At 46.7% G+C, this 22,490-nt stretch overlaps 7 protein-coding genes across 7 annotated transcripts; all 7 read right to left on the bottom strand.

Annotated features, from left to right (window-relative positions):
• Positions 1–2,231: 2,231 nt before the first annotated feature.
• Positions 2,232–3,478, bottom strand: LOC117583129. Its single transcript, XM_034271320.1, has 3 exons — positions 3,463–3,478; positions 2,846–3,403; positions 2,232–2,251 (listed from the first exon to the last, which is right to left on the bottom strand). Exons 1-3 carry the CDS (start codon positions 3,476–3,478, stop codon positions 2,232–2,234), a joined length of 594 nt encoding a protein of 197 aa, XP_034127211.1.
• Positions 3,479–4,511: 1,033 nt separating this feature from the next.
• LOC117583132 lies at positions 4,512–5,544 on the bottom strand. Its single transcript, XM_034271322.1, has 2 exons — positions 5,098–5,544; positions 4,512–5,035 (listed from the first exon to the last, which is right to left on the bottom strand). The coding sequence occupies exons 1-2, from the start codon at positions 5,420–5,422 to the stop codon at positions 4,512–4,514; spliced, it is 849 nt and encodes a 282-aa protein (XP_034127213.1). The 5' UTR covers positions 5,423–5,544.
• A 761-nt stretch (positions 5,545–6,305) lies between these two features.
• LOC117583133 lies at positions 6,306–6,691 on the bottom strand. The gene has a single exon (XM_034271323.1). It carries the CDS (start codon positions 6,627–6,629, stop codon positions 6,306–6,308), a length of 324 nt encoding a protein of 107 aa, XP_034127214.1. The 5' UTR covers positions 6,630–6,691.
• Positions 6,692–7,930: 1,239 nt separating this feature from the next.
• LOC117583093 lies at positions 7,931–9,474 on the bottom strand. Its single transcript, XM_034271272.1, has 3 exons — positions 9,032–9,474; positions 8,654–8,806; positions 7,931–8,591 (listed from the first exon to the last, which is right to left on the bottom strand). The coding sequence occupies exons 1-3, from the start codon at positions 9,348–9,350 to the stop codon at positions 8,419–8,421; spliced, it is 645 nt and encodes a 214-aa protein (XP_034127163.1). The 5' UTR covers positions 9,351–9,474; the 3' UTR covers positions 7,931–8,418.
• A 1,251-nt stretch (positions 9,475–10,725) lies between these two features.
• Positions 10,726–12,001, bottom strand: LOC117583004. Its single transcript, XM_034271155.1, has 3 exons — positions 11,676–12,001; positions 11,339–11,544; positions 10,726–11,270 (listed from the first exon to the last, which is right to left on the bottom strand). Exons 1-3 carry the CDS (start codon positions 11,918–11,920, stop codon positions 10,915–10,917), a joined length of 807 nt encoding a protein of 268 aa, XP_034127046.1. The 5' UTR covers positions 11,921–12,001; the 3' UTR covers positions 10,726–10,914.
• A 5,487-nt stretch (positions 12,002–17,488) lies between these two features.
• LOC117583241 lies at positions 17,489–18,254 on the bottom strand. Its single transcript, XM_034271463.1, has 2 exons — positions 17,948–18,254; positions 17,489–17,883 (listed from the first exon to the last, which is right to left on the bottom strand). Exons 1-2 carry the CDS (start codon positions 18,252–18,254, stop codon positions 17,489–17,491), a joined length of 702 nt encoding a protein of 233 aa, XP_034127354.1.
• Positions 18,255–19,013: 759 nt separating this feature from the next.
• On the bottom strand, positions 19,014–21,318 carry LOC117583079. The gene is made up of 2 exons (XM_034271255.1): positions 20,090–21,318; positions 19,014–19,988 (listed from the first exon to the last, which is right to left on the bottom strand). The coding sequence occupies exons 1-2, from the start codon at positions 20,784–20,786 to the stop codon at positions 19,702–19,704; spliced, it is 984 nt and encodes a 327-aa protein (XP_034127146.1). The 5' UTR covers positions 20,787–21,318; the 3' UTR covers positions 19,014–19,701.
• Positions 21,319–22,490: the final 1,172 nt, after the last annotated feature.

Below are 22,490 nucleotides of genomic sequence, written 5' to 3' on the forward strand. Positions count from 1 at the left end.
AAGCATCTGCAAACTGCAGAGGACAGCTTTCGGTTTCAGTTTCAGTGTCAGTTTCAGTTTCAGTGGAACGAAGCCCCGCCCCGTGAACGTATTTAATAGATTGCTAATTTCACTTTATGCGTGGCTCACACTCTGCTCGAATGGGAATGGCGTGCAAATATTTTGAAAAGTTTTTTAAACTCCTCAGCTCTAGGTCCGACTGCTTGGCTCACATTTCTATTGTTGCGTTTTAAAGAGAAATCCATAGGCAGAGCGAAAAACAAATTCACTTTCGTTGCGGTTAACCAGCTTGACTTACTAATGGCTGATTAAGTCCAAATAGATCGGCTTTACCAATGATTTTGTAGTGCTTAATGTTCATCCACTGGGCAAAAGGTACGGCAACGAATCAAGTTTAATTATTGCTCGGCCACAGAGCGACAATAAAGCGAAATAAACATTAATATATTATGATGAGCAGCAGACCTTGCATAAAACATTGCCAGTTTTTACTGCATTTATTTATCATTAAACTACGACTAATCCATTTGTTTACTTCCTTTCGAGTATTCCCCCCATTTGTAGAACATTCTAAATGTTTTGTTTAGAGTGTTTTAGAATCTACAACCACTTGGCACGCCATCCGGGAGCCCCTAATTGGCATTCTAATTTACGTTGCTGCCTGCCTGCTGTCTGCCTCCTACTTGTTGGGTATTAGAGCGCGTTGTGATTCTCATCTGCTGCATGCGCTAATAACTCAAGTGAGTGGGAGAGGGACGGGGGACGGGGACGGGGCGCGCTTTAAGAACTTTATTTAAGCCTCCAGACGCCGCAGACCCGCAGTAGAAATTTCACTTTTACAGCCATTTGCACTCTCCTCGCTGGCAGGAAGGTAAGAAACGGGTTTTATATTCATTTTTTTTTTTTGGTTGTCGCTTGATAAGCCATCCCGGCAGTGTGCAGCATAACCGGCTTGCCAGCTGTTTGCTTGGCTTTTGTTTTTGAATGGAACTGGGTCAAATATTTGCATTTTCATGGGCAATCATCAGCATCGATTTGGATTCGGAATGCTTCACTTTCGGGGCTTTTACTTACTGTTTATTTGCGCCAGAGACAATCACAATTGTAGCACTCACACTCACACTCACTTCCACTGCCTCCTCATCGACTCATAATTCTTGTCGCTGCTCTTTCTGCTGTTGCGTGACGCTGGCTAATTAGCAAGACACTTTGTTGTTATTGTCCGCAGGTTGTTACTTTCGCTATTTGCACGAGCGTTTTCTTAACACCCCAAAATGCCGGACATTTGATATCCAGAATTCATCTTGTCCCATCGGGCGTCTTTCACTTTTTGTTTTTTTACAGCTGCTTGGGCTTCGCGCTGCGACGTGGAAGACCGGCGAACGTTTAAGACAAACTGAATCGAGGTGCCAGACAAGATGCGGCCCACTTGGGGTGTTGCTAATGGTTTGGTGATGTTGGGTGAGCCTTAACCTTGCCATACCGGTCTCGAAAGACAGCCAGGGAGAGAGTGAGAGAATGAGAGAGTGAGAGATTTGGTTGGATGCCTAAAAGTATGCCCCGACTGTGTTTGTCTCCCAACAAACCTTAATTAACAATTATTATATTATTAATTAGCAAAATCATTCAGGTCTGGCTTTTGCACTCAGCCACTTTCCAATTTGGATCGAATATTCGCATATAAAAATGGAAATTTCTGCAAAGAACTTTAGTACATATCATGACACCATGAAGGGCATCTGCGGTGGTAAGAAGCGGGAATACTTATCCCAGAAAATGCCAATCTCATTGACTCCCTCTGCAGCTGCAACTGTTAGCCTTGTGCTTTGGATATCTTTGATAAGAAACGCTCACGCGGAGGATAAGCCTCCGCTGTCTGTGCTGACAGCTGCAGGGACTGCTGGGCAAACCCCACTAACAACGGAGGCAGCAACCACCAGCGATGCTGAAGGGGAAGTAACCATTACTCCAGCAACACAAACCGAGCCAGCACGAGCGCCTGCCAAGAAGAAACCTGCACCCGGCGGCCCTCAGGGTTATCTCGAGGCCCAACTGCTGTCAATGCCTGAAATGTGGAACAGTTCTCCCCGTTTAGCACCTGTCTCGCGTGTGGATCTCACCCGTGCTCCGTTCTACTACCCAATGCCGGTTTATATTCCATATCCCATCCCATTCAGGCCCTGAAGACAGATTTGGTGCGAAGTTAAATGAACTATTGGCCGAGGCTTTACTCAAGGACTCGGGTTTGAATCTGAAAAAGATTTGGAAGGACCAAAACGACAATAAGATCAACAAATCCCACAGAACCCACAAGACTGAAGAAGCGGAGTCCGGCATGAAAGCGAAAACTCATTTTGGGGCAGGGAAAATGGAATACCTAAAGGCAAAATAATTACTAGAAATTCGCAATCAATAATAACATAAATAAAATGTAAAAATGCAAACACAAATCAGACTTAAATTCATTTTAACTATTTAATTGGATGTGGTTTTGTGACCAAATATGAAAGTGCCACTTGTAATGTTTCATGAGGCTGACAAGTACTTTGGCTGCAGTTCGATGGGGTTTCAATTATTTCAATCAGTGGCTTTGTTTAATTTTTAGCTTATAAGTTATTATTTTATTTGGTTGTTCACAATGTTCAACTCTCTTGTTTGAGAGCCCAATCTAATCCCATTTCATTGGGTAGAATTGTTGTTTCCTCTCCGTGATACAAACTGCCATCAGTCGTACCAAATTCTACATCATTCTGCCCTGAAGTTCTTGTCTCCTTTGTGGGCTCTGTGGTCGCAGGTGCTGCTGTCGTGGTTGTTGTTGTCTTTGGCTTTAAATTCTGCACTTTACCTTGCCACTTTGTAGGTAGATTTCGACTTGCAGTCTTCTTCGGATGTTGCCCCTTTCGAATCTTTTTGCGTTCTTTGCTGAGCTGCTCAGGCAGTAGTTCATTGAATTGCACTCCGCTTTGGTCCTCCGGGGCATAGTTCAGCACAAATGGAATCGGATATGGAATATATACAGGCAGCGGGTAGTAAAACGGGATCGCAGAGGGTGGTACTGGAACTGGCCTTGCAGCAGCATTTGACAGCGGAAAACTGTTCCACATTTCAGGCATTGACAAGAGTGGGGCCTGAGGGCCGTTGGGTGGCGGCTTCTTCTTGTGAGGCGCCCGTGTGGGTAGTTGTGGTGTCTCTGGAACAGCTGTAACATCGCTGTTGGTTCCTGGCTCCGTTGCTTCATATTTGACTCCCTCCGTTGGCACTGGCATTGTTATGGAACTCGTCAACACGATCAGTGGAGGTTTTCCATCATCTCCTTCAGCTCTCAGCACAGACAGCGGAGGCTCATCCACCGCATGGCCGTTTCTTATCAATGAAATCCATACTAAAAGACTGACAGTTGCAGCTGCAAAAAAAGTCAGTAATTGTACAATTTTGGTAGTCAAAAGTACTGCAGCTACAAACCGCAGATTGGCTTCATAGTGACACAAAATGGACTAAAGTTCTAGTGACAAAATTCGGTTTGTTTTATATTTTTTTTTTAAACTGGGTCATATTGAAAAGCAGGCCAGTGGTTGGAGAAATTCATGTTTAATGAATTTGCTAATTAATACGAGTGGAGAGGAACAAGCCTAAGTTTTTCGCTCTGAAGTTTAAATACATTTTCAAAGTTTTGTTTGCGAAAGAAACTTTTGCCAGGCTCTTCTTTTGAGACTAGAACTTTATTTTGCACTGAGAGCTTAGGTGAGGGTATTTAAAAGATTTCACATACCGTCTGATAGTTGATTCTTCTCGGACTTTGCTAATTGACGTTGATTTTATGCACAAGAATTTGGTAAACTTTGACGTCAGTCGACTTTTTGATGTGGCTCTGGCTGAAAATAGTAAGGATTAAATATTATATTGAGGTTCATTCATTTATAAACTCATCTTAATGTAAATTAAATGAGTCCAACGCAATAATAAACAGCTCTAGAGCTGAGATATTCAATAAAAAAGACTTCAAATAAATAGAGGCATTGTTTCCACCATTTATTAGCATAATTATAGAGCTGTTCTATAAGTTTTTCATTGGCACTCAAGGCACATAAGTGTCTGGAACATGTCCATGTAGGCAGCACATCATATCCTCGGGGCACTTTCTCGCCTGATCGATTACCACAAAACATGATTTCTTGCACACACCCAGTTCATCGCAGACTGTGTAAAAATCATAAAATAGATTTAAGTACTCCTCAATCCCCGAGTTGTAAATTACATGTTAATTTTTTGCCTGCAGCAGAGGCAGCGATGCACATCAGCAGATAGAAAAGGCTCCACAGTTCGTTGGTCATGAACATTTTGAGGCGAATATCAATTTCCAGTCAACAGAAAATTGTTTAACAACTGTAACCCATTGATTTATAACGCTTAAAGTTGTTTCCATCATATTTGCCTGTATTTCCTGTCATGCTTAGAGTAAAATAAATAAATAAATAACCTAAAAGTAGTAATACCCGTGAATGCTGCTTCATCTACAACTTTTGCGCCTGACTGGACAGCAAATTCATGGATCTGGCATAGCCACCGTAGCCATAACCACTTGCGGTGCCACCGCCGCCGCCGCCGCCGCCAGCTGCAAAGTGGGGCGTGTGTCCGTGGCCATCCTCGTGGGTAACCGAGTGGGAGTGGCTTGAGGTGTAAATGGGCTTAGCGACTATCTCGTAGGTGGTGGACTTGCCACCGCCGGCCAAGCTCTTCAGGCCCAGCACGCCGGACAGCGTCAGGGCCATGAGAGCAGCCATCAGAGCCTTGCCCGCCATTAGGGCTATGGCGCCCAAGCCCATGGCCATGAGCATGCCCTTCATCATGACACCTGCAGCTACCAGAGCCTCCAGGCCGCCCTTCTTGCCGAACTTGTGCTTGCGTCCCTCGACCAGAGCCTTGTCGTCCAGCAAGCGGAAGCGCAGGAAGCGCGTCTTGAGGAGATTCTCCATTTTGGCCACAATGTAACCATTCAGACGAGTGTTGGGATCACTTGGATAGCTGCGAGCCACCTCTGGAAGCGAAGAGAGTGGTTGGTTAATCCTTTTTCTGCTTTAAGATGTGATTGCTGCTTACCCGCCATTAGCTCGGAGGTTTTCATTTCTGTGGCACTCTCATCCTTGACCACACTGACGCCGGGCAGCACGCTGAGCTCCTGCTGCTCGGCCAGCCGCTCCATGATCTTGACCAGCTCTATCTTCAGGCACATCCAGCTGAAAGTGGATGCCTCGCACTCGTTGAGTGGCGTCTCCAGTTTTTGTGGCTTCCTCAGAGGTTCCGTGTCAATGGCTGTTGCTTCTGTGGCTTGCACGCTGGCCGCCTGTCCATATTTGCACATAAAGGCGAAGAGAGCCAAGTAGAACAGATACTCCAGGGTCTTGATAAGCAACATCTTTGGCATGACAGATCTACGGTGCTACTGGGTACGACTAATGCTTGAAGGGATTGCTGGAGAGACTGCAACAACTGATTTTTATGGGTTTGGCTTTTATAGCAACTTCCACTTCCATTTCTATGACCATTTCCCATTTCCCTTTCACCAATGCTCTGTGTACTCTCTGTGGCCCCCTTGCTTTTCTAATTACCCAAACGATTTGTGGTCGAAATTCTTCCCAGCGTCAGTCAGCTGCGTCCAACCGGGCAACCGGGGCAGCAGGGCAACCAGGCAACTGGGGGGGCTGTCTTGGAATGGGTGGGACTTTCGCTTTCCTCTGCGGCCAGCGTTCAGTCTTGCGAGACGTACTACGACGGTCCGAACTACGGCTAATTCTGTCACCAAAAAAGTTCCAGCTAATGAATTCCCGGAGAGCCCTGGAAGCTGAGACTCCGCATAATTACCAGAGGCAGATAAAAGTCGCGTGCCTTGGACTTCCATAAATTAAGTCACAACATTTTGTCTGCCTAACTGGGGACTAACCAACAATTCATTGTTAATTATTACTACATTTTCATATAATTTCTCTTCTCTTCCAGCCTCTGCCGACGCTCGTTTCGCCACTTTCTATGCCCATGAGGTAAGTAATATATCTTTCCGTACTCCATCTTGACTGCCTCTTGACTCTCTTTATATTCATATTACACTCTGCGAATCATTGTGGAGCTGCTCTTTGATTTTGGCCTTTCCATTAGTTTGATTCCAAATGGCCCAACAAGAAGGTCTTAATTTATTATTTGAGCTTGTATATCTATTTTTTTATTAACTTTTTTTTTTTACATTTTGAGGGTATTGTGTATTAAATTTGAATAAATATTAAACAATTCGACTATTATTCGAATATTAAACTTTATGGCTTTGGAGGGGGCATAGGGGCAGCGGTTGTCGTGGTCTTCTTATTTTTAAATCTTTGGCCGAATTTCTTAAAAAATCCATCGTGTTCATCTGGAGGAAAGCGCAGTTGACCATCAGCATCCAAAGGGGCATCCACAAGCTCTGCCTTCGCAGGCAGCTTCTCGGTTGTTCGAATTGAGTCACCCACGATAGCGGGTGCTGCCGTCGAGGAGCTCTCCTCGGTGACAGGCAGTGTCCAGGCAAGAGACACCAGCAAGCCTACGATTAGGGTGATTTTTATCAGGCATCCGCCTGCGATGTTGTTGCTTCTACCGTTCATCTTAGTGCTGGCCAACAGAACTGATGGTCAATGGTCGATTTTTGTCACTTATATACAGGCAGAATAACTGGGACACTTTCCTGTAATCAATTAGGAAGAATATGCAAAGAAAGCCGGTGGGCCTGGCCCATGGCAATTAAATTTGCTAATCAATTAATGAAACACAAATGTTCACACTATTTTTGCATGAGCTTCCAATCAATTTGGGCAAAGAAAGCAACTTTTCAGCAACGATGGCCAGTGGGTAATATCTAAACACCCAAAGGAAAAAAAAGTAACTAAATTTAAAAAAAAGGAAATATTTTTATATCTAATTTAAATATTGTTCGCTAAAAATTGCAAGTTTTAAATTAATATAATTGAATAATTTATTTAAAAATGGTTGTTTACAATTACCATGCGCTTTTTTTCCTTGGGTGTACCTACGCATGTTACGTCAGCTATGGAGGGCCAGCCGGCTACCTGCACACTTTGCTAGTGCAGGCTTATCTCTTGATCTTCAATGGCTCTCGCCATTGCTCTCTCAACAATAACAACCACATACGCTGTGCAAGCGCTTGCAGGCTGGGGGTTGCATTTTGTTGCTGTTTGCTGTCGTTAAACGGTACCGAATTTTTTTGTTTCATTTCCTCTTTGCACCGTTTCTTCTCATTGAATGCTTTTTCAATTTATTGCGTCAGAGATGCAGCGGCAGCCGGCTACCTACTCGCTTTGCGTGCAGTGAAGTCGCAAATAGTCTTATCTTTTCATCTTCACTTCGCCATCCATTCTCTCCCGCAGTAACAACAACAAAAGCTTGCAAGCGCTAGCATTTTGTTGCTTTTGCTGTTTGCTGTCGTTAAACGGGAGCGACTTTTGTCATTTCATTTCGTCATTGCATTCTGCGTTCTTTCACCCTCGCATTGCATGCTCTTTCAATTGCTGGTTTGTGCATGTTCCGATTGAATGATTATATTTCTTTGATTGCCTCTTTTCAACAGTGCGCTGGTATTTATGGGTAAAAACTCTTGGTGGTGACTGTGGTTCTGTCGAATCAGAAATCAATCCAATCGCACAGTCAGCCATTAATCTTCACCTCTGATCAATATTGTGGACTATTTGTGCTATTTGTTGGATTGCCGTAGTGCCTAAAAAAGGTCGAGCCTGAAAATGCTTGTACAATATATCACGGCAGGATGCCGCTTCCTCACTTTGATGTTATTTATGGCTGTAGGTTATTTTTCGCTGATAAATTTTTGCTTCTTTACGAAATATTTGTGATTTTTTGCATTTGATGAATCATTTTTATTCAATTGCTTTTGCTTTAAGTTATCAAAATAAATACTTAGTGATTAAGTGGAGTAAGCTCTTTAGCAGGCATAATCTTCGTTGTGTTCGATTGGACCTGAGTGACATTTACATCCGCCAAGAGTTATGTATTGTGGAACGAAATGTGCAATAAATATGGCGCAAAATATTGAGTGTATAAATCCTTAAGCATTGTCCTGAGCTAGCCAAGTCGTGGGCATCCCCGTTCTAAGTTTCCTTGTTCTTTGTTTTTTTTTGTGTTTTTTTTCTTGTTGGGTATTTGGTATGTTGCAGCTAACTAACTAAAATGTAACTACTCGTAAATACATAATTATTGACTACAACGAATTAAGCCATTCTTCAGGGGGTAAAGTCTCATGTGGGAAGGGTGAAAGGTGGGTGAGTGGTGGGGGGGGGAGAAGCACAGGTGGGTAGGGGAATGGACTAGTAAAGAGGGGGAAGGAGGATGGATGGTTTGGTGGCGGGATGGCGGGTTGGCAGCTTAGAAGGGCTGAGCCAGGCCGTAGTGGTTGTAGGCCAAATCGGCACCGGCGGCCTGTCCATTGCGGCTCCAGTCGGAGTGCACAATATCGGCGTTCAGGGGGCTGCCAGTGATGTAGGCGGTGGTGATGTGTTCCTTCTTCTTGGCCAGCAGATCCTTGAAGAAGGTGGCACCTGCAGGGCAAAACGGGAGTGAGTAAACTTTCCTCGCTGTCACTTCAGCGTGCGAAACTTACCAGCCAGAATGAGAGCCAGGAAGGAGATGGCGAGGGCCTTCAGCGAGATGAACTTGATGATGGTGAACATGACCTTGACGACCACAGCCTTCTTCAGTTTCAAAGCCAACAGCAGTGGCAGCAGCATCTTCTTCATGCGCTTGCTCCGCGATTCTGTGCGTGGAGAGAGAAAGCGAAGAGAAAGCGGAGAGACAGTCAGTGGGGAAGGCCACCCAAAAGTATTCCATGTGTGGCAGCTCGGAGAAAGCTTTCACTGCCACTCGAGCAGCGGCAGTAAAGTATGCAACGTTGCCGCTTTTATTGCTGTGTAATCCGACAGTGCAACACGTTGTATAGGCAATGTACAGGGACACGACACTTCGCTTTCGGTTTACTCACCATCCATGGCACGGCCGGTGTACTCGTTCTCGGTGTTCTCCTCCTGCTCATCGCCGGAGAAGGAGAGATTGAGCTCGTGGGTCTCCAGATAGCGCTCGGCACGATCCTCGAACGATTCGACGGCCTTGTTGGCCCCAAAGCTGCGTCCCGCCTCGCTGCGATCGATGCGCAGACCGCCGAACAGCGGCACCGACTCCTCGTTATCCAATCTGTTGAGCATGTTCACTAAATCCTTTTCACTGCCATCCTGCGACGGCAGGGCCAAAGCGCCGCACACAAAGCTGGCCACCAGCACAACACAAACGAATTTCGCGCACATATTTCTCCGGCTATATCGATATTAATATTGATATTTATATTTATTGATAGATAATCCTGCGATTGGATTCCACACTGGTTCGGTTCGGTTCGGTCGGTCGGGACTGCGACTGGCTGGGGCTGGGGCTGTTGGCTTTGCGAATGGAAATTGCTTTGTGATTAATTGTATGCAATGCCCCCGCATTTTATACCTTTTCCACAAAATCGGATGCGTGCCCGCCGGCACCGCACAGAGTCGATTGACCAATTTTGTGTGGCTAGAAATCGCGCAGTGTCCAAAAAAATGGTATATAAAAAACGCAGCGCACTGCAATAACAATCCAGCAAACCCAAACCCAAACCCAAAGCAGACACCAATTTATGCAAAACGCATGCGTATGCTGGCCAGCCAACAATTTCTTGACCATATTTCCACGCACGTCGCCCGCGAACGAAAGGGAAGTGACCGACCGACGGGATATGATTTTTGTGTACATATTTTATATAAGCAAATGGCCCAAATTGTATGCCTTGCACCGTTAGCTGACTGTAATTGGCATGCAGCACTCCACTCCACTCCACTCCACTCCACTCCACACTTGTCCCTTAAGTTTACCCCATTGCCGGGCTGGGGTACGTGACTGCTGCGGTGGCTCTGTGCCAGATTCTTGGGAGCTGCCTGTGCCCGAGCTGCTGCGCCATCGCTCATTAGGCGTGCCATTGAATTCCATTAAAGCGATTATTAGTGGCCTGCCCTTATTTGGTATGCCTCCAACGTGGTGACTTAATGCCCGCTTTGGCCCAGTTAGTTCGCGCTTTCAACGCTTTCGATTTCATTCTCTTTCTTGTCAAGTGTCGCTCTATTCGTTTCTATCTCAATTGCTTCTAAATCTATTCCCAAAAGAAAGCGCACACACAGATATATCTGTTTCAATCGCAAAACTGACACTTTTATGAGCATAAGTAGAAAGTTTCCTCCGCAACTTGTGTGGCGGCAGACAATTAACATGCCGCGCCGTGGACTCACTACAGTATTTGAGACTCCAATTATGAGCAGACGACAGGGCCGAGGCTGAATCCAAAGCTTATCAATTCTTTTTGCACAGCTCAGGCTTTTGGCTGTAGCCAGAACCTGCCACAAGTTTTAATTGCCACAAGAAACTTGTTGCCTTGTTGCCTTGTTGCCTTGGGTCAACTTGGGCCCCCATTCGACTGAGTTCCAAATATTTTTGTCGCCCAACCAGTCTGCCGGTGAGTCGTCGTCTGTCAGCATTTCAATTAAGCTGCCCCCATGGGAAAGTCTTTTGCCAGCAGGTAAACCTTCTGTCCAACCCTCGGCTTCAGTTGTGGAGGCACGTGCAGGGATTTCGCTCTGCACATGTGAGGAATGCCAGGGCTTGAGGAAATACTTTTAGTTTTATTCAAACATTCATAATGACTATTTCTCTTGCTGTGTGTGTTCGACTGTCTCTTGTGGTACAATAAATTAGTTAATTACTCTTTGAATAAATTACTACATGCTAGGGGGAAACAAAGGCACATTCGTGGCACCACGGCTACTCTTCTGACGCTCCTGACTCTCCTTCCTACCGCTGCTGGCCGGCGTATGCCAGCTGCTGGGCATCGACCTGCTCCTCGCTGATGCTGCGCGCATAGGGATACGAGGAGGAGGCGCCCGAGCTCCAGCCAGCACTGGCCGGGGCAGACCAGGCGTTCGAGTTGTAGCCACCGCCGAAGGAGCTGCCGCCGAACTTGTTGCCAAAGCCGCCCAGCAGACGGGAGCCGCCGACGAGGATGGCCAGGAAGAAGGCAATCTTGGCCACGATCACAGCCTTGAAGGTCAGCAGAGCGAGGAAGCCCAACACCAATGGAATGACGGCGAACAGCTTGGCGCCAATAGCCAGAGCCAGGGGACCAATCATCTTCTTGATCTTGCCGCGACCTGCAGAGCAGAAGAATGTAGAAATTTGAGAACCAATTCAAGGGATGGGGCAACAGCCTCGAACTCACCTTCATCGAGAGCGCGTGCCACCTGCTGTGTGGTCTCCGTGGGCAGCTTGAACTCCAAGTTGTGGGTGGACAGGAACTCGGTGGCGCTGGAGATGGCCAGATCGACGAGGCGACCATTGCGGTCCTCGGCGCTCTGTGGCAGCTCCGCGTAGATATCCTGTTCGCTGAGGGCCTTGCCGCTGCGCTGCACGGGACTGGCGGGATCTCTGCAACACATTAAAAACGTTGTCAAATGCAAGCCACTTTCAGTTTTCAATTCGATTTCAATTTCAATTTCATTTGATGAACACAAACACAGAAACACGGGGAAAAAACACAGAACAAATGGAACACACACCTCTGGAAGGTGATGCCGCTGGCCAGCTCAATGTTGTTGCTCCTGGCGGCACGGTTGAGGGCCGTGATGCCCTTGACAGCTAGACAGGTGGCCATGTCATCGCTCTCCAAGCAGGCGCCCAAGTAGCGGGCGGCCCTGCCGAGCGTGTTATCACTTTCGATTCTATTATCTTGGACACTGGGAGCGGCCCAGGCGCAGCTGGCAGCCGCCAACAAGGTAACACAAGCGATGGCAAACACTTTCATTTTCCTTGAACTTTAATCCTTAATCCTTGCTGTAGCTGAGGCTGAGGCTGAGGCTGAGTCTGATGCTGGCTGCTGCTGAGCTTCGAGAGCGTTGAGATGAGTTTGATGTATGCGTCTCGAGACGTCTAGCCTTTTATATTGGGCGGCGTTTTTGCTGGCAGCGCAGTCGCACCGCATTACAAAACAATTTCAAAGTAAATTAAATAAAAGCAGCCGAGACGCAGCCGCAGCCGCAGCCGCCGACGCAGCTGTCGACTGCGGAAGCAACCAACAAAACGACAAAAAAAACAAAAAAAAACGCGAAAAAATATGCCGGCTCTCCCGAAGTCGGAGTCAGCGTCGTGCAACGCGTTTGTACATAAATCTAGAAAATAAAGTCAACTTGTTTGTTCACTAAAAATGTTCATTTTGGTGGCTTTGTTGGGCAGCCCTGCTGCCTGCTGCCTGCTGCCTTTTTTTCGGGAGCGCCTGGCTTCATCCGTCAACGTCGCCAGCGTCGTCAGCGCCAGTGGAGAGAGAGAGAGAAACTTGTACTTGGCTTGGCTTGGCTTGGCTGTGCGTTGGTAAACATGCGGCATCATTGGCTCATTGGTGGTGGTCTGGGATATGGTCTGGGGGCATTTCGATATGCACACGCCCTCAATGAGGCTGTTTGCACGGTGGCCCAGCCCCAGTCCCAGTCCCAGTCCCAGTCCCAGCTTTCATTCCGGACTCTCGCAATAACCAAAAGTCACATATTTGCTAATTTATTTACGCTTCTTAGCCGAACGCTTCGATCCGGTTGCCATTTATTTCACGCTCTTCATATATGTGTTCCAGGTGTGTGTGTGTGTCGTGTATCCGTGTGTTGTGTCTCTCCTTTCTTTGTCGCATAAATGGGTCATTGGTGTTTGTCCACTCTGCTGCTGTTGGTGCGGGGAATGGCTTGTGAATCGTTTGCTGAAATAGTGTTTAGCACTTTGCTGATTGAATTGGACTGTCTATGTGGTAATAATTGAAAGTTAAGTGGGGTCTAATGATGAATAATAACATAAAAGGGGTACAAAATGTAGGAAACTTAGGTGATGTAAGGTTTAATAAGGGGTTAAGTGGGTGAAAACAACCAAAGGAATAAGGAACTATTCGTATCGTATTCGTAGCTTTTTTCCCCATTAAAACAGAGCAGTAAAGGTATACAAATTCAAATAAATATACGATAGAATAAATATACATAAATATAAATGATAAAAGAATTTTTTGTGATTTTTCGGAGATTTTTGCACATTTTTGCCAGAAGTAAATCAAGTCATAAAATTGTTTTGGGCATTAAACATGCATTAAAAAAAAAGCAAATAAGGTTCAAATTCATGGCTCAGTCTCAAGGAATTTACTGCCAAGATATTAATAGCTATTCTACAGTTACAAAGCAGAGCATGCCACTGCTTTTATCACAACATTCCACCTGCCGGAATTCTCAATTTTCAATCCCACCTTGCCCTTAAGCCCTGCTCTGCTGCCCGACGCATAGTTTTCTCTCTCTCTCTCTCTGGAGTCTATTTTTATGTGTCCATTGAGGAACGTATTATGATTCATCCATTCCATTCCGCTCAAAGATTTTCCCAGTCACGTTCTGCCCTCACGGCCCACATTTTGTCCGCTGCATTGCCATGTTTTATGTTCGAGTTCTATTCGAGTTTCTCTGCCCGGGCCAATGCATCGTAAAATGTCAAGTTTCGTAGAAAAGATCTCTAGATGGAGTATACAAATCGAAGCAGCTTCAATTTGTTTTTTGGCAGCAACAAAATGTTGTATTTTTTATTGTTTTTATTGTTCCCAGCAGCTTATTCAAAGGGGGAAAATTGTATGCCGCTGCCTCGCTCACTTTCATTTATATTACAACGAAATGCGACACTAAATGTTGCCCCCAATGTGCTGCGATGTTGTTGCCGTGCGGCGGCGTCAGGCCTGTTGCTGCCACTGCCGCGGGCGTCGGCTTGTCACACGCTGCGTATGAGTGACGCGCCTTTATTTTCGGTTATTGTTTTAGCCCAAAAGAAAAAGAAAGTGCGTGCTGGCCAGCAGGAAAAGGAATGCCTTATCGAGCACAGTTTTGTGCAGTGATTCACTTGCTGCAAACATTTGCATGGCCCTCCCGAGAGCTTCCATTCATTGATGATGATGATGCCCGTCCCCGTCCCCGATCCAGTTTCGCTCTACTCCATTCATTGACGCCACAACAGAGTTCGCAGTTCGCGTCAGCGCTGCTTTGAGTGAAAGTTATGTAATTCCCATTGAGTTTTGCAATCTGCAGTGGGCCAGCCGCCGCCCCTCTGCGCAAACCGGATTGCCCGGCACCGCCATCCGAGACCTTATCGCTGGATTTTTACGAGTTTTGCCCACCCCAACTGCTGTCAAATCAAACAAAGTTTCTAAATGCCAATCATAAACAATTTCTCTTTTTGCTAGCTCTGTGGCTCTGTGGCTCTGTGGCTTGGTCTCTGCTTTTGATAACTGTCAATTCTGATAACCTTTCTCATGTCTGCCTCCCCCACATAATGCGTTCTTTACTCACACACAAAGTGTAGGCATTCGTTTCATTATTTATCCAGAGTCAATTAGTTTCGTTTCTTTTTTTGTTGCTGCGGCGTCGCTCAATTAGCCGGCAACAAGTTGGCCTAAGCAACGATTGGCAATTGGCTCGACTTCCCACTTGCCGCTTTCCTTCGTCTCGCAGCTTGTGGGTGTGGCCCCGTACTGCCCCTCTGCCCCTCTGCCCATGTGCGTTTGCTTTTCGAATTAGCTTCACGAGTTTTGCAGTTGCCGTTTTCGGCTGCCTTTGCCTCACGTTCCACTGACCCATTTGCGTGTTTTTGTATCCAACCATCGACATGCCAACAGAATTTTTGGCATTCCATCACACTGGCCAGCAGGAGGAGGAGGAGCCAGCCAATATTCTCGCAAACAGCTGAGATACAGTTTTCAGAGAATTTTAATTTGATTAGTTTAGGGGATAAACACGCGCCGGGGCTTAGCTCTCTTCCTGGAATGGCAAAGAACAAACGGACAGGCCAAATTGCTTACAAATATTTTATATTTTTTCTCAGCTCCAAGCCCCACGCCTTTTCCCGGCTAAGGCCGCAGCCAAAAACCGCACAAAATTTGTAACTCTTTGAGATATTTTATGTTTTGTTTGGGTTAAGCGCAACCAAAAAAATGCCAACAGGTGAAATTGATTTTCTTTTCATTTGTGCAAATATGAAAAGTCAATATTGTGCGTAGTCGCTGTGGCAGGCAGCCATCGATGTCTGGCTGAGAAAGTGCAGCTCCAATGTGGAGTGGAACGGATTTTGTGTGCATGTTTGCATGGATTTTTGTGTATTCATAGCCATTACCTTGCTCCCAGCTTAACCCCAAAACAAATTCAATTCCCTTTTGCCACACACTCTGGACAAATGGCATGCAGAGCAATTGCCATTGTGGCCCCTGAAAAAATGATTAAGGGCGCTTGTGGGATCACTTAGAGCCACAGCCAAAGCCAAAGCCACAGCCAGTGCCTGGGTCTGGGCCTAAGTATCATCGCCATCGCTTTGTTTAGCCCCATCCGCCTGAGCGCGAAAGAAAGTGAAATTGATGACACAAATGTTCAAACAACAAGCCCGGCCCGACATTGTGGCTGCATCTATGGCTCTGGCTCTGGCTCTGGCTCTGTCCGTACTGTTGTCTATGCTAAATGGCCTGGTTAAGTAATCTCGTGAGAGTCGCAAACATTGCGCAGTCAGAGAATGTTGTTAATAGCCAGACAGAGATGCGCGATGCGAGATGCGAGCTGACAAAAGGCAACGCCAAAGAGCACCGCTGACGTCTCCCGCTCCAGCCTAATTGCCATGCCAAGGCCTGCCTCTCAGCTTCACTTTCAACGTCTCAACTTAGAAAGAAGTCGCCGCCGTCGCCGTCGCCATAAAGATACGCCTTGTGGTTGCTGGTCTGTCTTTTTGGGTTGCTGCTTTGTTGATCGATTTGTTAGATACGCGGCAAGCATGCGCATACCTCGCTGACGCTTGTCGCTTGTCGCTTTTGCCCCACCCTTTGCCCACGCCCCACGCCCCACACACCTGCCACCTGCCACCTGCAATTGTGTCTCTGCTGTTTACCCAAATGGAATGGGCCCCGTCCACGGGGCATGGCCGCCCGCCCTACAACTTTCACTGGCTCCGCGCGGAAATGGAGGCGCGATGTGCGTAGCCCGAGCAACCAGACAATGAGTCAAATTATACTCAGCCAGCCGTGGAGCCGCTAGAGGCTTGCAAATGAGTGTCCTAGTGGGAGGGAATTTACTTATAGATTTTTAAAATATTTTTTTTTAAACTATTTTTGATTTAAATCAGTTTAGTATCGATTTGTGTTATAATAAAAAATGAATGTAAGTTTTAGGACTACTTTTTAGCATCCGAAATTTTGTAACTCATTTGTAAAAGTTTTTAAAATCGAACAAAAATTGAATATGATTTGTCACATAATTTTTTTGTTATCAGAAATGTTGTTACTTTTTTACTAAAAACTGAATGTGATGTGTTTTAATATCAATTTTTATTTTAATAATACAAAAAAAGAGTTCTAAAAAAGTATTTCAAAAATATTGTTCATAAAAGTAAATCGTGTTTCAGAATACATGTTGAAGGAATTTTTTTTTTATTTTTTAACTTTTAATTTTTTATTTTTTAAACTTTTTTTTAAACTTTTATGTTTCTACTTTTATTTTTTAAGCTCTTATTTGTGTGTTTGAGTTTTAGATAAGTTGAAATTTATTTAGATAAATTTAGATAAAGAGTTATAAAAAAAGTATTTCATAAATATATGTTCATAAATGTTCATAAAAGTAAATCGTGTTTCAGAATACATGTTGAAGGAATTTTATTTTTATTTTTTAACTTTTTTATTTTTTATTTTTTATTTTTTTAACTTTTTTTTAAACTTTTATGTTTCTACTTTTATTTTTTAAGCTCTTATTTGTGTGTTTGAGTTTTAGATAAATTGCACTTTTGTTCGGTTATGTACAGACACCTATAAATGGTTGTAAGACTGAGGAAGATGGAAGTAGGGGGGGGGGGGGGGGGGGGGGGGGGGGGGGGGGAATACTTTCAATCTTTTTGGGGTTAATGCTACACGAGTGTTATCGGGCCTCCCAAGTCGCCGCTGCATGCTGATTGATTGGTGACAACAACCTGTTGGTTCACTTTAATTTTTTTTCGTTTTTTTTTGGGCTTTACATAACCCTGGCCGTGCTGGCCGTGCTGCTGTCCAGGCTGTCTGCTTTCATTGCAACACGCGCACGCACTTGCGGAAGTGCCGAACGACCGCTGACAGTGATGGCTTGGCCGTGGTCGCTGCTCGATCGAGGTCTCTGGTCTCTGGCATGCGCAATAAGCCGTTATGTGCATAACGGCAACGCGGCTCGGCCAATGCTGTTAATTTTGTGCGCTGGGTCGTAACGTCAGTGCGGCATTTGATGTGCTAATTAATTGATGATGAAGTCGGGAGTTACGTGGCCTTATTTGTCTATGAACTAACACTTGTCTCCCTTGTTCTTGCCTATAAGAAAGGCTTGTAGAAGGTTGGGCCATGCTCCTTGGTCACGCCCAGTGGGATGTACGGTGGCCGCATGGGCATCCAGCTGCTGTCGCTGGGCGTCAGATCCCCGTGGGCCGCGAGCGCGTGCAAGCCCTTGAAGGCCGGCACCGATGAGTGAATAATCTCGAGACGATCCCTGGCATGCCCACCGCTGGACATGATCCACTTGAGGGCCAGCAGACCGGAGGTGGCCAGGGCGATTTTACCCATGACAAAGGACGAGGTGGAGAGCGCCGTCAGCCACTTGAGGACCAGCGGCAGCAGTACGATTTTGGCCACAGCTGCGGCAGCCAGCACGGGATACAGCATTTTGGCCAGCTTCTTCTGCTGCTTCTTCTGCTGATGCTTGCCGCGACCTGTGTGGGGGAGGGGGAGCCACTTGAGCAAATGGAAATCGAGGAAATGCTGCCCCAAACCCACCTTCTGCCTCGGCTGTCATCCACGTATCCAGCATGTTGCCCAGCTCCTCGGCACTCAGTTGGTCGTTGAGGAGCTTCTGCAGCTGCAACTCGGCAGTCTGCAGCCACTCACGTTGCACTCGATGCTGGTGCTGGTGCTGGTGCTGCTCCTCGGCGGCGGCGGCTTCCTGCTCGGCATCCTGCTCCACGGCCGCCACAATGGCACCGCCCAGCTGCACGGCAGGCGGCAGATGGCCGTGCACCACGCCCAAGGACACCGCGGCACACAGCAAGTGGAAAACTGCAATTGCGAGCGAAGTGTTGAACATGTTTAGACCGTTGCACAGCTCCCAGCCAACTGAGCAGAAGTCTGCGCCCACTGCAACCGGTAATGGTAATGGGGCATGCTCGGTGCGCTCCCTCCTCCGCCTCATCGTTGCACTTGGTTGCACTTGCAACCGGGGGTGGGCTGCAAGTTCTTTTGCTGGCCGCTTCGGTGGGCCACTTCTGGGTTCTACTGCACACTGGGGCAGGGGCAGGGGCAGGGGCCCGCTGCTTCGATTCAGTCTTACTTGAGCGTGAACGGACAGATTACATTTTCCCCCAGTTTAATAAACGAAACGGCAATTGCCTTGCTTGTGTGTGCCACACTCGTCGTGGGTCACTTGTCGCTGCCATCAACAAGTAAAAACTCTTCATTTTCGTGGCAGTTTCCCTGCCGCGTTTCGGTTCAACGGCTGGAAACGTTTTTCCATTTCTAAACTGCCTGAAAACTGCCACAAATCTGTGCAAATGCTTGCACCACGCAGGGATCTATGCTCCAGCGAGGACTCTTTTGCTAATTTCGATTAATTATGCAAATTTTGGACTACTTTTAAAGTTCTGCGAAAAGTTTAAAATTTCACAAAAATAAATAGTTCTTGGAACCAATTAAAATCGCATTAGTTTGAGTATTAAATAATTTAATAAATATGCTAAATAAATGGAAATACATTTACTACAAATATAAAAAAGTTTTGATAAAGTAAAAGTTTCCTGGGTATTTTGGTTATTTTCTGCAATTAATTGGCAATTAATTATGGAAATTCTATTAAAAGTGCATTAATAATTTTCGCATTAAGCCGAGCCAAAATGGGCAACAAATTGAAGCTTTTTCTTGTGTCTGCTGCTTGTGTGTGTGTCTGTATAAATACGCTTAATTAAATCCAAGCAAAAAGAAATATGCTGCAGTGCCAACGGAAATCAAATGACAAACAAAGTGAATTTGTGCGCAAAACGAAGCAGACGAGCCAAATGAACTTAGCGTAGGAGTACATGTAACTGTTACAGTATATAATGTATTACATTACATATACATGGTCATTTAGATTCATAAGCTAAAGCTCTTTTGCTGTCGCTGCCTCTCCGTTTGGCTCTGTGGCAGCTGCCTGAATGTAATTTATGGCCAGTCCGGTGTCGGCACTACTTTTATTTGGCATCCGGTTGCCGGGCATAACCACAGCGGCTGGGGAAACCCTGCTTAAGCCGCGAAAGCATTGAATTTAAAGAGGGTTTTAGGGAGTTCTGTGCCAGGACTTTTCCTGCTGCTTTTTGCTGCTTCTTTCATGTCACTTGTTTCAGCGGAAGTCCATTTTTATAGCCCACAGCCAGAGCAACGAACTTTCATCGAATTGCTTCTACGAATAGAGGGAGGAGGGGACGAACTGCGGACTGCGGACTGTTAACTAACCTTAATCAATAGCTAAATCTTAATTCGTACTAAACGCTGCCGACACATCAGATTTTCTTCAAGACAATTGCCTTGCTGCCATGGCCGCCGCCGCCAGTGGTCTTCAGGCTCATTACGGCCGTAAAGAGAGCAAAGAAGAAGCCGGCCAGGCCCGTGGTGCCGACGAGCAGTGTTAGGCCGCCAATGAGCACGGGTATGAGGGTGAGGAACTTCAGCTTGTAGGCAATCAGCAGCGGCAGCAGCAGCTTTTGGAATTTCTTTTTCAACTTTTTCAGCTTGCGGCCCTCCAATGCCAGACGCGGGCTCGACTCCTTTGAAGTGAATCTGGTCTCATCTGCAAATTGGGCAACAGCAGGAAGATCTGTTTAGTTGGTTGGTTAGTTAATTAAACGGTCAGTCACAGGCCGCAGACCCCCGAGGTGTTTAATCACCCACCTGCCGGCAGCTGCAGTGGTTCCTCCTCCAGCACATCGCCGAGTAGCGTACCCAGGGAGTCGCACAAGTTGCGCACTTTGAGCAGAGTTCGCTGGAAGGGCAGCAAGTACGCCTGGATGCCAGCCAGAGCTGTGTCTTTGCTGGCGTCGCTATCTGCCGCATCTTCCAGCTTATCGGCTGCGTGGGCAGAGTTGGTTAGACTTGAGGCTGGTTCGGCTTCCGCCTCCGCAAGTGGCAGCTGGCTTATGGCCAGGACATAGCTGGCAGGATCGCTCGCCTGCGCCTCCGCCTCCGCCTGTTTGTAATTTCCGCCTGCCGAAGGTGAGCTGACAGCCCTCTGCCTCACACTCTCATTATACCGATGATTGTAGGCGTAGTAATTGACAGGAAGTCGTTGGAGCTGCTCCTGCTGTTGCTGCTGTTGCTGTGGCAACAATCTGTTGGTGTTCTCGCTTTCCGGCTGCACTGAGCTGGCTGCCGTTGCCTGCAGGATAAGCCAATTGTTGCGCTGCCTGAATGGCTGCCACGCATTCAGCTCCAACTGTAGTTGCCCCTTGGCCCGTGCCGCGAGGATGCCGCCGGATGTGCCGCCATTAAAGCGATTGTTGCTGGAGCTGGAGCTGGTGCTGCCCCTTGCCGCCTTCATTGTTATGAGCACATAAATGCCAAGCACAAGCACTGCCACACGCTGCCACATGGTCGGTCCTCCTCTGTTGGCTCTTTTTCTCAGCACTCGACACACGCACTCCGCACGCCGCTTAGAATCGAACTGAGGGCTGCCTGAGGCCGCTCTGCCAGATCTGTTTTTGCAGTCGAAATTCTACAAGACATTCGACATTTTATGAACGTTTTAGTTGAGTGATTTAACGGCCTTTCCCCAAAAGTGGCTCCCACTTTGATTGTGGCTTTTTGGGCTGTGGTCAAGCGCCCATTTGATCGCTGAGTTGATCCAAGATTGCAGGCACACAGCAACTCTCACACGTAGTCTGTCAGGCGTGGAGAGAACTTGCCACTTGCCATTAGTTGTTATGGAGTGGGGTTGGGCTCTTGTCCAGTTGCAAGTTCACCGTTCGATGCTTCGTGGAGTGTGCTACACGTGCTGTGTGGCCCATTGAAGCGTTGCCCTTTTAATTACGAACACAATGCCCCGCACTTGTGGCCCGATAATGGTACACTTTGACTCAAACTCTGACTCTGACTCTGGGCCTTAATAGTTTCACTTTTCTGCATCGTTGCCCTGCGACTGCCCTGTTGCACGCTCAACGGCAAGAGGCCAACTGACAGGCTGGCACCTCCGCTGGCATTCTATGTAGCTGGATGTCCATCTCCTGGTCCCATCTCTGTGCCCTGTGAAAGTGTGCCCAATGCTTAAGTTCGTGTAATTTGGTCTCCGTGCGTGCTAATGGCAGCCCACTTATGCTGTCTCTGCGTCTGTCTGTGCAACATCTCACTCTGTTGGATACGCACATCAAGTGCCCAGCATGCGTTTAATCTCTCCTAATGGCTGATGGGCCACGACAGGTGAGCGGCGGCAGCAACAAGCGTGCAGGGCCATGGAAAAATATGAATTTGTATTGCACTTGTTGGCATCTGAAACATACTCTTGGGCGCCATGTGGCTGGCTTATACACAAGCCGAAAAACGTGGCACACTTTGCAGCAGTTCCATGAACATTGGCCTGTCAATGTGGTCTACATTTGGGCAGATTTATTCATTGTATCACGCATGCCCAGAGGCTTTTATTGCAGCTGGAAACTCCTTTTCAAAGCCATTCCAAAAGCCTGCAAGTGTGGGCTTAAAGTTGTTTCTTTTGTGTAGCTTTAGGGACATGTGTTGGCGTTTTGGATGCATAGAAAATGCAGACTTGAGGCTGCTGAAAGCACGGCTTTGTGCGTATTGCCTATTGGCTTTGTTCTTCCATTCGTTGAGAGTCCAAAATGATGGATGGAAGGCAGCGTGCAGCAGCAGCAGCAGCAGCAGATAATGCCAGAGACTCGAATTGTGTTCAATTGAAATTGCCATGGCCATTAACAGCTTGCCCATGATTGATTGTGCCAGAAGGAAGACTCTTTCACTGCACTAAAACTTGTCTTTTGTGCTGGCAATCCAGAGATCACACAGATAGCATTTGAAGCATTTATTTTTTATTACCTAACATTTGCATGTGCTTGAGCTGACTGCCGCTTTTGATGAGCTAACAACTTGTACTAGCCGCGCCCCTTGGCACCGCCTCGCCTCCCTGGCCTTGCCGCTGCCTTTCCACTGCTCCCCACTTTATGCTGTCTCATCGCCTCGCTTTCGGCTGTCTCTCCTGTGCTATATAGAAACTAGTTCAGAAAATATCACAACTCTTCCTACGCCCCGACATAATGGAAATCATAAATTAAATTTCGCTCACAAT

Source organism: Drosophila guanche, unplaced genomic scaffold, assembly GCF_900245975.1.
Source record: "Drosophila guanche unplaced genomic scaffold, DGUA_6, whole genome shotgun sequence".
Taxonomy (NCBI): Eukaryota; Metazoa; Arthropoda; class Insecta; order Diptera; family Drosophilidae; genus Drosophila; species Drosophila guanche.